Source organism: Dreissena polymorpha, chromosome 3 (assembly GCF_020536995.1).
Source record: "Dreissena polymorpha isolate Duluth1 chromosome 3, UMN_Dpol_1.0, whole genome shotgun sequence".
In the NCBI taxonomy this organism is placed as follows: domain Eukaryota; kingdom Metazoa; phylum Mollusca; class Bivalvia; order Myida; family Dreissenidae; genus Dreissena; species Dreissena polymorpha.
Genome location: NC_068357.1, coordinates 104,773,005 through 104,790,010, shown reverse-complemented (window position 1 = coordinate 104,790,010; position 17,006 = coordinate 104,773,005). Strand labels below are relative to the sequence as shown.

Genomic DNA, 17,006 nt, shown 5'->3' with positions numbered 1-17,006 from the left:
TCTTTTTCAAACGGTTTTGATTGTATTCCAATCACTAAAAGTAAACGTTCATCATTGCATATAATTTACTTGCGCGCATCCCATATGTGTAAATAAATGATACGTTGATATGAGGGATTTAGTTTTCGTGTCTTTAATCTATTTTAATATTGTGTGGATGTTTCTATAGGAAAGTTGTCATCTCTGCTGAATGGCATTATGATTATAAATGTAGATATTCCCCAGTAGGACTACATTCAGACTGTGTGACACGCGATTAGTCTACATTGTGACTATGTACAATGTGCATTCAACAACCATGCGAAACTAAAGTAGCCATCCGCCTAAGATTCTATAACAGGATCTTTTACAAGAGTAATACATTGTTCAAGTACATGTACCAAATGCAATCAGGAAATACACGCTAAGAAACATGACAGTGAGTCAGGTGTAAGACACAATCTGTTTTCAATAAACGAAAATCGCGACGTGGTAAAAGAATCTGTGAATTATATTAAGATGATAAAAAAGCAGAAAACGCATCTTATTAAAGAGTCCCATTAAAAACGAACGCATTACAAGGCATTTGTTCCGTTAATTTAGATTGTATAAGTCTTGCATCAATTTAAAGATTAAAGATGAAAAGTCCTTTTCCGAATATTGCAATATAAACTGCTCGTCATTATTCTTCTTGTAAACTGCATATCGCCATAATGTAGCCGCCGGAAGAAAACAGGTTTGCGGTGGTAAAAAAAAATTGCAAAAGCAGAGAGCAACATTCAGCGCACCCCAAAAGTATGTCCTTTAACTGACTCTCACATGAAATGTTATAACATTTGGAGACACACACATAATAAATTGCTTAAATTCGAGAAGACAAAATGCACTTCTTTTGAATGGATAATATAGCGATACAAAATAGTTTTGTGGAAAGTTGTGTTTATATAATGTTGCTGTTTCACTCACATGTCCGTCTATCATTCTCGGCATGCAGTCAAACCGTGTACCAGAATACTGACTACTCAATGGTAGCTGCCTTGTTTCAATAGTTATGTATGAGAGTGTGCATGTGGCTTGTGTATATTTTTTGTCTATAATAAAAACCGTTCCAATTGTATATTTGTATGTTAAGTAAATGTACCAAGTACACCAGAACAGATAAACATATCATTTTTATTCAATTTGCAGTTTGTCCATATCACGTTAGCAACAAACATATAATCAAATTATACTTCCATTGTATGTAGGTAAAGGAATGTTTAAATGGGAGCTGTTTTCTATCATATAGTTCACGCTAGAACGAGTTTGCATGTTAACGAATTTGAAGGTCGCCAACTCGACAATACGCAAGAGCGATAACTATACCCATCCGAACGACACAAAGGGAAACACAAATCATAATTGTCGTATTTGCGCCCGTTGTATCGTTCTTTCGAGCATATACGACACCACGCCAGAACGATAAACATACCCGCCAGCACGAAAAAGGGCTTTGAGTCCTTTTGGTGGATAAATTTGTTGCTATTTCGTATTGGGGTGATGGCGACCTTCTTAAAACCGGCAAATACACTGGGACGAGTGGTAACATATCAACTACCATATGTAATTACGGATTAACATACATTAAAATTATGAATATGTATTTTTAAAGTCTTGCTCAGTTGGGGCATTTAAGAAATTACAAACACAGCATCCAACTAATAGATTTTGCTAATGCCTTCGTATTATATAGCATTACATGTCATAATGCGGCGGTTGGGTCATGATAGAATTGCTTCAACACAGGTGTGTAAAGAGATACCAAACATCTAGCGTGTAACGCGTACTATTTTGTGATTTTAAAACTTAAATATCAAATAAGGTTATGTTCTCATGCATTACTCTTCAAGCATACATGCTCGATATTTTCCTAAATACGTTCAGCCATCAATGAGAGATTGTTAACATGTATAGCCCTAATAGACTGTCAAAGAATTATGTATGGAAAATAAAAACAACATAGCATTTAACGACGAAACACATAAATTTTACACAGACAAACATTTTTAACGCATAACAAGAATTGAGGACTTCACATCCAACAAAAATCATAATTGTTCTTATATAGAAAAACACGATTCAAAAATTAAATGAACACTTCACAATCTGAAGCGCAAAAACGCGGCATATCTGTAAGCTGTCCTCTCATAGACAAAGAACATGTTCACATACGCCGTGATGCGTATGCTCTGTATTTATACCCGTCCCTATGATGTAGATACAGTGCTCTATATGTTCATGCCTTCCGCCATAATGTGTATGATGTACCTAAGGAAGGCGGACCAGGAGCTCTCCACCAAGTATGTCCACTTGTCCCCAAGTACCGGCATGAGCGCCTGCTGTAACTGTGGCACCAGCAGCTGAAAGGATACCACACTAGACCTGGACAATCGGCACCCGATGATATTGTGCACCTGGACAATCGGCATTCGATTAATTTGTCATCGGCTCCTTGAGTTATTTTAAAGCTGCAATCCGATAAGTTAAAACTCGGAAAAATCACATCTTAATACCGGACATTTAACACAACACATATTCGATTACAATACAGAGTTTTGTTGACTTATGGTCTGGTTCGAGAGTCTGTGTGATGCAAAAACATGGCTAATGGATGGAACGCATTCGACAGCGCAACGACAATGCGCCCAACTTTTTTGTATTAGAGTATCACTTGGAGAATGACATTCTACAGCTGCCTACGGCCTCTAACTCGGAAAGTAGAGTATCACTTGGAGAATGACATTCTACAGTTGCCTACGGCCTCTAACTCGGAAAGTAGAGTATCACTTGGAGAATGACATTCTACAGCTGCCTACGGCCTCTAACTCGGAAAGCAGCAAGAGCACTACGATGAGTTTGGTGACACAAAAATAATCTGGTGCCGATTGGTTGACTATTTTATCGGGTGCCGAATAGTCCTCATAGACAACTTACGAGGTGCCGATTGTAATTGGATGCAAAAAAAACAACAACAGGATGCTGATAATCCGGGTGCCGTTTGTTTGGATACCATCGTTTACACGTCGTATCTAAGCCCAACATGCACTCACAAATGATTAGCGTGTGGGTGTTTTGATTGGTCGTAGGCTGAATGCATGCAATATTCGGATCAGAGCTTTCAAGCGCTTGTGAAATTTTCAAGTATCGCGGCGACATCATCGGAAACACAAGCGCCGCGGCAAATTTCATTTTTCACTCCAGGCACCGCGGTGCCGCTGTGCTAAAACCGCCTGGGGAAAAGTCTGTATTGTATAAAGCGAGGACGATATCTACAGTGAGAGTTTTAAATATGAAGCACATATTCCAAATTCTATGAAAAGTATCTTATAATTCAGTTTCAGTGCTGTGATATTGTGTTATGTGTGTCGCGCTGTTCGAGCACCCCGCAAAAGGTAGACAAATAGTCATTTGTATAAAATTAAGTACTACATGAACTTATGCCGGTGCTTCTCACTTTTGTTACATGATTTCTTATAACAAACCATTTACTTTTATGAATCGCGATCTTTCATTAGTGATCTCGATGACGTATTGTAAATGGCTCGCAGCATATACAATACGCTTGACTTCAAGTTATATTATCAGATTGTCTGGGTAGCTTTCGCTAATTGGAATGCGTGAACTGAGTGGGTTTTCACTAATAGCATATAACAATGTATACCAGGATGTAAAGAGGGTGTTATGATGTTTTGTCGGGAGGATTGTTGTTTCGTCTGCGTGGGTTGAAAAAGTAACATCCGCGTTTGTCGATATGTCTGTTTACACTTGCTTACTTTACTTATCTAAAATTAAATATATGAGTTCTTGTTTGCGAAGGTTTAAGACTGGTGTTTGCTGTTATAGTAAGTTTTTGGAAATGATAAATGTTATCGAACATTGCTCGAATTCGAAGTTTTGGCAGAAACAATTGGTCCGCAAAAAGCAACATTTATGCCAACAACAATACTACAATACTTTAAACTCACGTAAAGGTATTCGATTTTGATATTGTAGACGTTGTGTTTCTGCCCCAGTTCTAGCAGCAGCTTCTCCAGACGCTCTGTCTCGGCCACTCGGGATATACATTTATCCAGTGTGTTGAGCACGCGAAGTCCGTGGTCGCGCAACTTCCGGTTGTGACGAAGCTCTTCCGCCGAAAGGCCCCGGAAATGCACGAACAGTTGCTGAACGTCGGGGTATTTCTCGAACAGTCTGGAAAATATTTACTTTAATTTTGAATGTTTTATTTTATTTTATAGTCATTTCATGTTAACATTTCACACCGGGTGTAGTTAAACGTCGCATTTGATCTTAACATTATGGGGTATATATAGTAATCACGAGTACGGTTTCATATACTTTGTTCAATGTTTTTAAATGAAAACGTTGCAGTACCCAACTACAGTACAATGTGTAATGCCATATCAGTATTAAAATACGGCAGAGAAAGAATGGTTATTTTCAACCTTCTTCAATGAGGTACGCTTTCTGGAATTATGAATATAATTATATCATAATTATAGAGTACTAATATCATATGATATGCCTCAGTTTCAAGACAGACTTTGGTATTTTACATACAGACTTCCCACCGCATTTGATAAAATATTGAGTTAAAATGCGAATACGAACGTGTAATGTTTAATCTCTGAAATCGTAAAATGCATACCTACTGTTGACAAAAAAAATACAAACAATTTTAAGTTTAGGAGATATAGTTTGGAAAAAAACATCACTCAAATCAATTCACAACTTTGAAATATAGTGCACACCTATCATCATTTAAAGGCCAATTTTGTAATAATAAGTTTTTTTTGTCAAAAACAGCACATTACATTCTGCATTGTTAAATCAATATATTTTTAAAAGATACACAACACTTTTCAAGTGGAAGTTTATCGACCCAAGACCAAAAACTTTCTGAAATCGTTCCGGTAAAATAGTTGTGATCGGGGGATGTTTATCGAGTAACTCTTGTAAGCGGATTGCGTTCGTAACTAACGTATACCGAAGTATATATTCCTATTCACACTTTTCGCTATCGTACATAGAAATACATTTCAATAACTAGTGAGTGCTACTTTCAAAAAAGTTGTCAGTAAACTAAACGTCATTATTCTTTATTGACACAGATGACATTTAAGCAATCATTGGATTATCATCTTTAACGTTATACTAAACATTTCACATGAAAATATTCATGAATGAATATAAAAACGTGAGCGTATAACAATAGGTTATAATATCCTGGTATTTTAAATACGCTTTAGAAACCGCGGTGGTTCGCAATCAGTCTTGAACTTAAGTGAAGCTGTTTTACTTGCCTCCGCCAAAAGTCATGAGTTATGGTGAAATTGTATATATCTTCTCCGCCAACTGTCTTGACCTGTACTGAAATTTCTACATGGCTTTCTCAAACAGAATTAAACTTTAGTAAAGTTATCTATATGTATCCCCTTCTTAAAGGGACATGCACTAGTTATAGTATTTAAGAACATACAATATGAAATTAATTGCATTGGAAAAAAGCTTTTTATTTCAAATAATGTTAGCAATAATAATAGTTAGTGGAAAAGTTTCACGAAATATGCCTTTTCAGTGGTTTGATTTAGGAGCACAGGCATCAACATTAACACTTAACCCTCAATCAAAAGCAATTAGAGGGTATTGTATTGTGTATTTTTCCAGTCTCTGTAAAACTTTGCTTTTCTTAATAAAATGCATACATTCTGATTTTTATTTATCAAATCTTTTCCAAAAGATGTCAAATTGTGAATATAGAAGGTTTATCAACTGTAATGGGATATTTGCGTTTATGTTAACAAGCTGCAAAGTACTTTTGCCCTACAGCTAGATATCGATAGAAGTATCTGGCCATTATTCGGTTTACCAATTACAAACAAAACAAGGATCATCATGACTGTGTGGTATAAGTACCATCGCGTTGTCGTTGTTTTTATCATAGGACTACCAAAGTGATCATATGTGCACTCAGATGAATACTAATTGGTAACTCATACAAGTAAGTCAAGTAAGAGAACGTGTGAAGGGCGGTTATGCCAAGACAATAATTTCTATCAAATTATCTGATTTATGGTTTGATGTTTTCGAAATGCACAAATAATCAATCTTGTAAACGAATAAACTTTACTAGATCATGAATGTATCTAGGAACGGTTAAATTTATATGGACGTAAATATTAAATGCCCATCTGACATTGTTCCACTGTTGTTTCAGGTAATGGACATGCAATTATATTTGCATTCTGAATTTTACTGAACAAATGTTTACAGATTTAATCGAACACACGTCCAAACGAATTACGCCATATCCGTATAGTTCCCGTTGAAACAGTTTTACAAAGTTACCACTAGCATGGTAGTGCTAAACTATCAATGTACTTCCGTCAGATATGAAACCTAGTAATTTTGGTAATCAACATGTTAAATTTAATGCTTTTTCATTAGTTATTAAGGAAATAGTAAATGTAAATCGGTATGTCGAGTGAACGTGCGGATTGATGTGTGTGATGTTTAATAATGATGTGAAGATTTACGCTTTTTATTACAATTTTGTCCATCTCTTAATATGTCTGTAGAAATGTTTGCTTTCAATGTGTTTTATTTCACTGAACATAATTGTAGCAGTGGCAGGGAAAATTGGTATTATGGTTCAAAAATCACATTTTCAGGTTTTTACATATTGTTGTGGTTGGTGGTAGAGGATAGAAACCGGAAGTTGGGCGAACAAGTCACGAGAGTCGAGGAAAAGACAGAGAGTATAGACTTTGCCCTGAGTGCTGTAGACAGTAAAGTGAGCGAACTGGAAAAACAGAGGAATACTTTGCAGGAAGAAGTTGTCTACTTGCAATCTCAATCTATGAGAAATAACTTGATGTTCGGTGGCATACCGGAACCAAGCGCCGGCACAACAGAAGACACCGAAAACACGTTACGGACGTTTCTGCACGAGAAAATGAAGTGGCAAAGGAAGAAGCAGCATCCATTAGGTTGGAACGTGTACATCTGTCCCCAGGATCGCCAGTACACGGGAAAACCCGAAACATTGTGGCGAAGTTTAGCTACTTCAAAGACAGGGAAATGGTGAGGAAAAAATGGAAAGAACTGGACGGCACGGGTTTTACCGTCTTTGAGCAATACCCTCCGGAAGTGATACGGAAAAGAAGGTTATTGGTGCCGAAAATGAAAGAGGCGAGGCGGCTGGGGAAAAAAGCGTACCTGGCCTTCGATACGCTCTACATCGACGGAACCCCGGTGCGTGCCTAGGAACACGGCGGTGATGAACTGAAAATCCTGTCCTGGAATGTTAACGGACTTACCGATTGTAAAAAGTTATGTTAAAATTTTGTTAATATCTTGAATTCTAATGATATATGTTTTTTGTTTGAATCCTGGACGAATAGCTCTAGTAATATAGATTTGAGTGGATATTTGACTTTTAACTTTTTTAGAAAATTCCAACATCGTAAAGCTCGAAGAAATAGTGGTGGTATTGTTGTTTATATTAAAGAAGAACTAGCCGATGGTGTTTCAATCGTAAAAAATCATTATGATACAATAATTTGGTTAAAATGTGATCGTACATTTTTTAATATCCCAGATGATTTTTATATATGTGCCACTTATGTATGGGGACATGATTCTCCAGTATATAATACCTTTAATGTAGATCTCTTTGAAATTTTAGAAAACGATATAACTTATTTTTCGGAATTTGGTAAAATATTTGTTACTGGCGATCTTAATAGCAGAGTTGGCAATAAATGTGATTTTATTGTACAAGATAAAATAAATACTGTATATGATGACTCTGATTACTGCCCAGATAACACCTCAGTTAGGGCCTCTGTTGATAGCTCACTAAATTGTCATGGAGTTAGATTACTTGATCTATGCAAATCCACTAGTTTACGTATTGTTAATGGTAGAGTTGGAAATAGCTGTAAGCAAACCTTTTATTCGAATAACGGTACGTCTGTCATTGACTATTTGTTGACAAAAGAATGCAGCTTTTCAAATATATCGGATTTTACCGTGCATGATTTTAATGAGTTCAGTGATCACGCCCCGTTACATTTTTCGTTATTATGTAATTATGTCTCGTCAGAGTATCAGTCTTACACCGACGTCAATTATAAATGGGACGATGTGTTACGAGAGCAATTTCGTTCAGGGATTATTTCTATGTTACCAGCATTTAATAATATTGTGCACCATATAGATTTTTCAAGTCGTTCATCAATTAATGACGTTTTGAATAATTTTACAGAAACTATTCGCAGTGTTGCGGACCCGTTATTCTCCAAAAGTCGTGTTTATAATACCAACCCTAGTTTTAATGTTAATACCTGTATAAAACATGCAGAATGGTTTGACCACGAGTGCGTTACTGCACGAAATTTGTACCGCGCAGCTTTACGTGTTTTTAACTCTTGTAAAACAGATACTAACAGAGAAGGTTTATGTTCGAGTAAGAAATATTATAAAGACCTAATTCGTAGGAAGAAATCCGTTTGCTATAGGCAACAAATGTTGAAGATCGAAAATTTAAGGAAGCAAAAACCAAGGGACTTCTGGCGATTTTTCAAAGCAAAAAATAGCGTCATTAAAAATAAAATATCATTAGAAGAATTTACAAAGTTTTTTGAAAACATTAGTAACAATAATGCTGATTTTTGTCATACTGGAGCAGAGGATTTTTGTTTAAATAATGATTTTAACTTAGAAAATTCTGCATTTCCTGAACTTGACTTGCCAATATCTGTTGAGGAAGTTCGCAATGCGATTAAACATTTAAAACGGAATAAATCATCTGGTAGTGATTGTATGTTGAATGAATATTTCCTTGAATGTAGTGATATCTTATCTGCCCATTTATGCGATGTGTTTAACGGTATTTTTGTATCTGGTTTTTTCCCCGATAAATGGACAGAAGGAGTAATAATCCCTTTGCATAAAAAAGGCTCAGTTAATGATGTAAATAACTATAGAGGGATTACCTTAGTAAGCTGCTTTTCAAAATTATTTACCACGATTTTAAATAAACGCATTGAAACTTTTTGCAATGAAAACACTATTATTTCGGATGCGCAGTTCGGATTTAGAAAAGGCTATTCAACTGTTGATGCTATTTTTATACTGATGTCAATTGTTCAAAATTATTTGAATGAAAATAAACGTTTGTATGTTATATACGTCGATATGTTTAAATGTTTTGACAGTATTTACCGCAATGCATTATGGTTGAAAATGTTTAAGTCTGGTATACAAGGTAAATTGTTAAGAATAGTGAAGGATATGTATGCGAATGTTAAGTCACGTGTTAAATCATGTTCATCCTATTCAGATTATTTTAGTTATGCGGTTGGACTGAGGCAAGGGGAGGTAATGTCGCCGATCTTGTTTTCTTTATTTGTTGAAGATTTTGAACTTTACTTACAAGATAGCATTAACTCTGGTTTGAGTATAGATGATATTGTGTTGATTTTATTATTATTTGCTGATGACATGGCTATTTTAGGCAAGTCACCTGCTGAAGTCCAATCACATTTAGATAAATTATATGTATACTGCAATGCTTGGGGGCTAAAAGTTAACACTGCAAAAACTAAAATAATGGTATTTCGGAAAAGAGGGCGATTAAAAGAAAATGAAAAATGGTCATATAATGGTATTGATATTGAAGTTGTTGATAACTTTAACTATTTAGGCACGGTGTTGAATTATACAGGAAGTTTTAAATTAAACCAAGAACATTTGGTTGGTAAAGCCCTTAAAGCATTGAATACATTATTGTTTAAATGCAATGAATTTGACATAAAACCGAAAATATTTTGCCAGTTGTTTGACGCTTTTGTGGGTTCTATATTAAATTATGCTTCAGAAGTGTGGGGTTTCACTAAGTCAGATGATATAGAACGCATACATTTAAAATTTTGCAAACGATTGCTACAGGTGAAAATAAATACATGTAATGTTGCTGTTTATGGAGAATTAGGTCGATATCCATTGTATGTAAACAGGTTTGTTAAAATTATTAAATATTGGTTTAAAGTTATGAACAATGAAAATATCATTATGCAAACTGTGTACAAACAAGCCTTGAGCGATTGTAATAAAGGTTATACAAACTGGGTCTCAAATGTCAAGAACATGTTAAATAATTTTGGATTCGGTTATGTATTTGAAAATCCTAACGTTGTACATGTTAATAGTTTTATTAGCGAGTTCAAATGTAGACTTGTCGACAATTTTAAACAAGAGTGGTACGGTAAAATGAATAATAGTACTGTATTATATATGTATAAAGCTTTTAAAAGCTGTTTGGAATATGAACCATATTTAGATTTACTTCCTAGAAGTCTTCGATTATTTTTTGTAAGATTGAGAGTCTCTGCACATCCGTTGAGTATACAAACTGGCAGATACGCCCGAAATAACATACCACGTAATGAACGTTATTGTTTATGTTGTAATGTCTTGGATTTAGAAGACGAATACCATTTTATATGTATATGCCGCTGTTACACTGATTTAAGGAAAAAATATATTAGTCGTATATTTTATATTAACCCATCTGTATATAAATTCCACAAGTTATTAGCCTCATGTGACAAACCAGTCATTTCAAATGTATGTAAATATATGAAAGAAGCTTTTGCTATAAGAAATGCAATTCTTAATAATGCTGTTTAATAAATTTCATTACCGCTTTGATAGAATTTACGTATTCATGCATTTTGATTGTGTTTATTTATATTTGAATTCTTAAATGACCATTTATGTTATGTAATGTTATGTTGTTATACCTATTCATGTGACAGAAAATAATGTGTATATTTGTGTATTAAGACGATGTACTTATGTATAAGTCTGAATAAACTGTCTGTCTGTCTGTCTGTCTGTCATATTTTATTTCCACTATCTTTTGGAAACAAAATGCAAAAAAAAAATAGGTTGCTATCATTGTTAGTTTTTGAGATATTGACGGTAACGTTGTACCACTATTTAGTGCAAAATGACTCATTTTCCGCAAATATGCTGACAAAACATTAATATAAGACAAACACTAGTTAATGAACAATATGCAGCTTTCAATATAAAAATTTAATATAATGAACAATATAAAAAATATGCTATTTTATTCCATAAGTGCATTGTATACTTATTTCGACACATACAAACATTTTATTTGTGTCATCTGACAACATTTAAAATATGGTTTCCATGGTAACATAATTTGAAATTTGATTTTTTTTTTCAAAAGAATGAATTTCACTTCCGGGTTATTTATTATGCTAACTTTTAAACAAATAAAGACAAAACAAAAATGTGAAATCTGCTGTAAAATCCACACTCACCTTTCTTATGATGAATCCTTACATTTATCAACCTTGTATTGAACGTATTATTAACATTAAGTTATTTATTTCGCTTAAGGACTTCTCAGTTGTGTACCGCGCCATTTTGCAAAACCGACAAAATGTTTTGAGGGCCTTTGTCGATTTGTGAATATCGCTGTCAAAGTTCATAAATGAAATCAAATTTCTGTTGAAAACTATTGCGTGTGCATGGTGTTGTCTTATAATTACTTACGTAAAGAAGTAAAAACGTTGTTTTCAGGGGAATCGCAGCTTAATAAAGTGTGTTAACGGCCATAATCAAATTGACATTTTAAAATCACGTTTTCTCAACAACGTCATTTGCCCAACAATACCCAAAGTCGCTGCGAACGTCACATATATTTAATGCCATCGTCGAATACCCACGGCTGCTGATTACTTTCCGCTCATCTAGGAATGAAGAGTAACGTAATGAATAGATTTAATGCTTCAATATGGCGTTCCTCGCAATAACTGCTTGTCCATCCATTCATCGTTATGACTGCATGTTACAATGTAAATGTAAATGCTTATTTGACGTAAATTTGCATACAACAATAACTGTTTATACCACAATATAGAATGCGTCACTAGAAAATGGCAACCTTTCATATGCCGTACATGTTTGAAATTGTTCGCACGTGTTTTAGGTCAAGTGTGATGCTTATTAGCACTCACTTTTCGCATATCTGGACCGGTTTTTACCACGTTTAGGTTAATGCCACGTTTTTCAAGCCAGTTTTGTTAGGTACGATAAACCTGACAACTGCCGCATCCGCGCCGAGAAAGAGTTGTATATTTCAAGCCAGAGGTTTCAGTTCTTCAACTTAATTCATTCACTATTGGACACAAAATGTGAATATCGTGTGAAATGAAATTTTTTTGAACGGAGGGTATATTGAAAACAAAAAAAAACTTGTTGAATTATAAGTGTCGCGGAAGAGAATGTTTATGAATAATTCAAATAGTCCACTATTTACTGCGTCTTAATCACGTGTTTTTTTTTCGCAGCATAGGTCATTCAAAATCCGAGGCTATAAATAGATACGGGAAAATCAATCTACTGCTGATCAATAAGTATAGTGGGGTATCGAGAGTCCAATACACTATCACGCGTCTGTTGCGTTACCTTGTTGATAGTGCTCACTAGTAGACCGGGATTTAATTTCATATGTTTGGGAAACGTTCTTAAGTTCTCAACAGGTAGCGACGATATATTTTGTATTCCCAAGTGCACGTGTGACAACAACGCAAAAGTATTCCTTTAAGTTTGTTAATATTCAAAGTTCTCAATTTATAAAACGTTGAACATGAGTTCACCCATAACTACAAGTATACTATAGAAAATTACAAAATTCTTTATAATCACGAAAACCAAATATGAAAAACAACTTAATATAACAAGAAATATATTTTAAAAAGATATTCGGCGTAAAAGCTGTCTTTAAAATAAAGTTTGAAATTTAAAAAAAAGTTTTACTATTTTGTTGTTGTTGTTCCACTTGTAAGTCGCATATTCACCGCATGTAAAATATGTTATTAAAGTCAAACCTCACATTGTAAGTAGATAAAAATTATACAACGGAAGTTCACATCATATTTGTCCTCACATGGCTTATTATGAGGTTATTTCTTCACTATCGAAATATATTAAGTGTTAATATTTGATTAACATGCAGTTTTTCGACATACTTTCATATTCACTTTAAATTTCACTATTATAGCTGCGTCATGCGAAAATGGGTCTTATGGCGTTTCGGTCAGTGTAGCTCAAGCCCAACCTGTGCATTTGCGCAGTCTGGTCCGAGGCGATGCTGTTCGCTATAAAATCACTCAAGGTGTTATGGTCTCAGTATGTAACTCCTGACCAGACTGAGAGATGCGCAGGCTGGGTGGGCTATATATAAGATGGGCGCATATGGCATAAGATCCATTTTCGCATTATACGGGTCTTTAAAAATCTCATTGCGAATAGTAAATGGCATATTTTAGCAAAATGCTTTTCGATACAAAATTGAATTTAAATTGCAAATACAGAAAACTGGCAAATAAGGGTAGCGTATCCAGGCGTTCAGGAACGACTTACAGACGGGCTTACCGAGTACCGCAAACATTTGTGGTTAGATAATTTGACGATATTCCACTCGTGACGCTATACTATTTCGGTAGTGTATGTTTTCTCATCTTGAAAGCAAAAATATGTTTATGGATAGTCAATTGTGTCTTCCCCTGATGATTTAGTAACCGAGTACAGACCCTGAAATTCTGCGAGATGGATTTTAACGCGAAATTGTAACTTGGCCACAATTTGTGTCGTTTGAACATGCAGAGAGTAGTCCGGAATTCGTAACACTGAAAAGTGCTACATCTTTTACGCTGTGCACAGACACAGTGATGTAGCCAAAGTTCAGGGAATTTCTCTCGAACCAGCTTATGAAATATGCGAATGTATTCATTCGTGTCTGCTGGCGTTATGTAAATGTCATTAAAGGTGAGAAGCTGAGTAAAACAGCTATGCCGAAAAGCGCATTAGTGTACCGATGTTAAGGTCAGAGACTGGTTTTCACCGTTTGAACTGCGAGGGTAACAAGAAATGCATCAATAAAAAAGTACGGGTCTTTATGACTACCTAATTCGTTAGTAAATAGTAACGCTCGCAGATTTATTTTTTATTTATATTCATAAATTATCTTATTGTATATTTTGAATTTGTATATGGTGTAAAAAATCAAAAGTTTTGTACAGGGAATTTCCATCATGAAATTATATTCTAAGTGTGATAGGTAATCGATGTTTCGAAATATTCATTTCATATGCCGGTGATTTCAAATTTTCTTTTATATTTGGTTCTCATTATACCATTTTTATCAAACTTCCTATGCTTTCAGCATACGTCAAAACGGGATGATGTTGTTATTTTGTCTAAGTTATCTACATAACATAAATAGGATGATAATAAGTACAAACACATCTTGACCGGTGCGTTAAGACACACTCTTTAGAAATTTGAATGGCTTGTGTTCATTTAAAACTTTCGATTAAAAAAGCTTTATCCTAATTTTGAAAAAAAAGAGTAGCGTCTAAGATTATGCAATAGCGAACAACTTGCCTTCAGCGCTTTGATTTATTAACCTTGCACGAATATTCTTTTTGAGACAAGTATGCGGTATTTAACTTTAACATTACTTTCAAAGACCGAATGATAACAACTTGTACACTTTAAGTTTGATGCCGAAATAGTTTATATTAAGTTTGTGTATAAAGGGTAAATAATAAAGCAAACAATCTATAAGTATAAAGACGACGAACATTTACGCTGTAAAACAATAAATTACCTCATGAACATCACAACCCCCACTCGGGCTATGTCCAGTTTGATAACATTCCATGTTTCTCGAACTATCGTTATATGCTCGTCAGTTATTTCCGGTCTGTTCAGCGCGTTTGGTTTCCCGTCCATGATCACTGCGTGGCATTCTTTATAGAAACATTTCCTGTCTGAATGCGTACACCCCATTTTGATCACAACGAAATCATGAGCGCAATATTATATAAACGGTCAGGTACTTATTTGTATGAACATTTCCCAAGCTCTTCAAAGTAATTTTTGTATCAATATCCTGTGCGGATCATAAACATAAATCAGTTATTGGTTTACCTTGCATTCAACTGCATTGTATGCATCTGCATACATTAATAAAATCATAGAAACACACAGGCTTTTATAACAACAGAAACAAAGTTCGTCCACCGTCCACGAACCATTGTATCCAAAGGTTATCTACCTTCGTTATTGCGTACATCACACATTTGTGTGAAACGTTTTCACTAAATCCAATGGAGCATTGTGTCAAGTTGTAACGTAGTCGATCTATTAGTTATATTTATTCTCTCTTTTTTGCAAGAGATAGGGTTTCATTCCAATGTATCTGCGACAACAATTTGCCAGTTATCTCAGTTATTGCTGTTACTCTGGGCTTCGACTGCATCAGCCCGATAAAGCGTGGCAAGTAAAACGATAGATGCTTCAATAAACGAGGCGATGGAGTGAGAGCGAAAAACAAAACAGCAATAATATGTCTGCACGATCTAATGGTCACAGCTTTTAAATTGGCATTGGTCGTTAAGTGATATTTTAATTGGGGATGAACGCTAAGTGTAATTTTTGTGTAGCCCAAATGTAGTCAACTTTTAAAAGCAGCCACAGTGGTTGAGTATATGTGCGTGCGTCCTCATTGTACAATTTGTTTTTAAAAGTCACATATTTTTAGTTCATTTTTTGAGTAAAAGGAAATCTTTCTTAGGACGTGCAACTGGTGCCTTAGTAGGATAAACTGGAATAAGGCTTAAACGTCAAGTAGTCAATTTGTGGGATGAACTGGAATAAGGCTTAAACATCAAGTAGTCAATTTGTGGGATGAACTGGAATAAGGCTTAAACATAAAGTAGTCAATTTGTGGGATGAACTGGAATAAGGCTTAAACATCAAGTAGTCAATTTGTGGGATGAACTGGAATAAGGCTTAAACATCAAGAAGTCAATTTGTGGGATGAACTGTAATAAGGCTTAAACATCAAGTAGTCAATTTGTGGGATGAACTGGAATAAGGCTTAAACATCAAGTAGTCAATTTGTGGGATGAACTGGAATAAGGCTTAAACATCAAGTAGTCAATTTGTGGGATGAACTGGAATAAGGCTTAAACATCAAGTAGTCAATTTGTGGGATGAACTGGAATAAGGCTTAAACATCAAGTAGTCAATTTGTGGGATGAACTGGAATAAGGCTTAAACATAAAGTAGTCAATTTGTTGAATGAACTGGAATAAGGCTTACACATCACGTAGTCAATTTGTGGGATGAACTGGAATAAGGCTTAAACATCAAGAAGTCAATTTGTGGGATGAACTGGAATAAGGCTTAAACATCAAGTAGTCAATTTGTGGGATGAACTGGAATAAGGCTTAAACATCAAGTAGTCAATTTGTGGGATGAACTGGAATAAGGCTTAAACATCAAGTAGTCAATTTGTGGGATGAACTGGAATAAGGCTTAAACATCAAGTAGTCAATTTGTGGGATGAACTGGAATAAGGCTTAAATATAAAGTAGTCAATTTGTGGGATGAACTGGAATAAGGCTTAAACATAAAGTAGTCAATTTGTGGGATAAACTGGAATAAGGCTTAAACATAAAGTAGTCAATTTGTGGGATGAACTGGAATAAGGCTTAAACATCAAGTAGTCAATTTGTGGGATGAACTGGAATAAGGCTTAAACATCAAGTAGTCAATTTGTGGGATGAACTGGAATAAGGCTTAAACATCAAGAAGTCAATTTGTGGGATGAACTGGAATAAGGCTTAAACATAAAGTAGTCAATTTGTGGGATGAAATGGAATATGGCTTAAACATCAAGTAGTCAATTTGTGGGATGAACTGGAATAAGGCTTAAACATCAAGTAGTCAATTTGTGGGATGAACTGGAATAAGGCTTAAACATCAAGTAGTCAATTTGTGGGATGAACTGGAATAAGGCTTAAACATCAAGTAGTCAATTTGTGGGATGAACTGGTATAAGGCTTAAACATAAAGTAGTCAATTTGTGGGCT

The 17,006-nt window shown here is 35.0% G+C and overlaps 1 protein-coding gene across 1 annotated transcript; it reads right to left on the bottom strand.

Annotated features, from left to right (window-relative positions):
- Positions 1–1,134: 1,134 nt before the first annotated feature.
- Positions 1,135–15,379, bottom strand: LOC127870818 (neuroglobin-like). Its single transcript, XM_052413341.1, has 3 exons — positions 14,735–15,379; positions 3,984–4,209; positions 1,135–2,378 (listed from the first exon to the last, which is right to left on the bottom strand). Exons 1-3 carry the CDS (start codon positions 14,914–14,916, stop codon positions 2,247–2,249), a joined length of 540 nt encoding a protein of 179 aa, XP_052269301.1. The 5' UTR covers positions 14,917–15,379; the 3' UTR covers positions 1,135–2,246.
- Between the last annotated feature and the right edge of the window lie 1,627 nt (positions 15,380–17,006).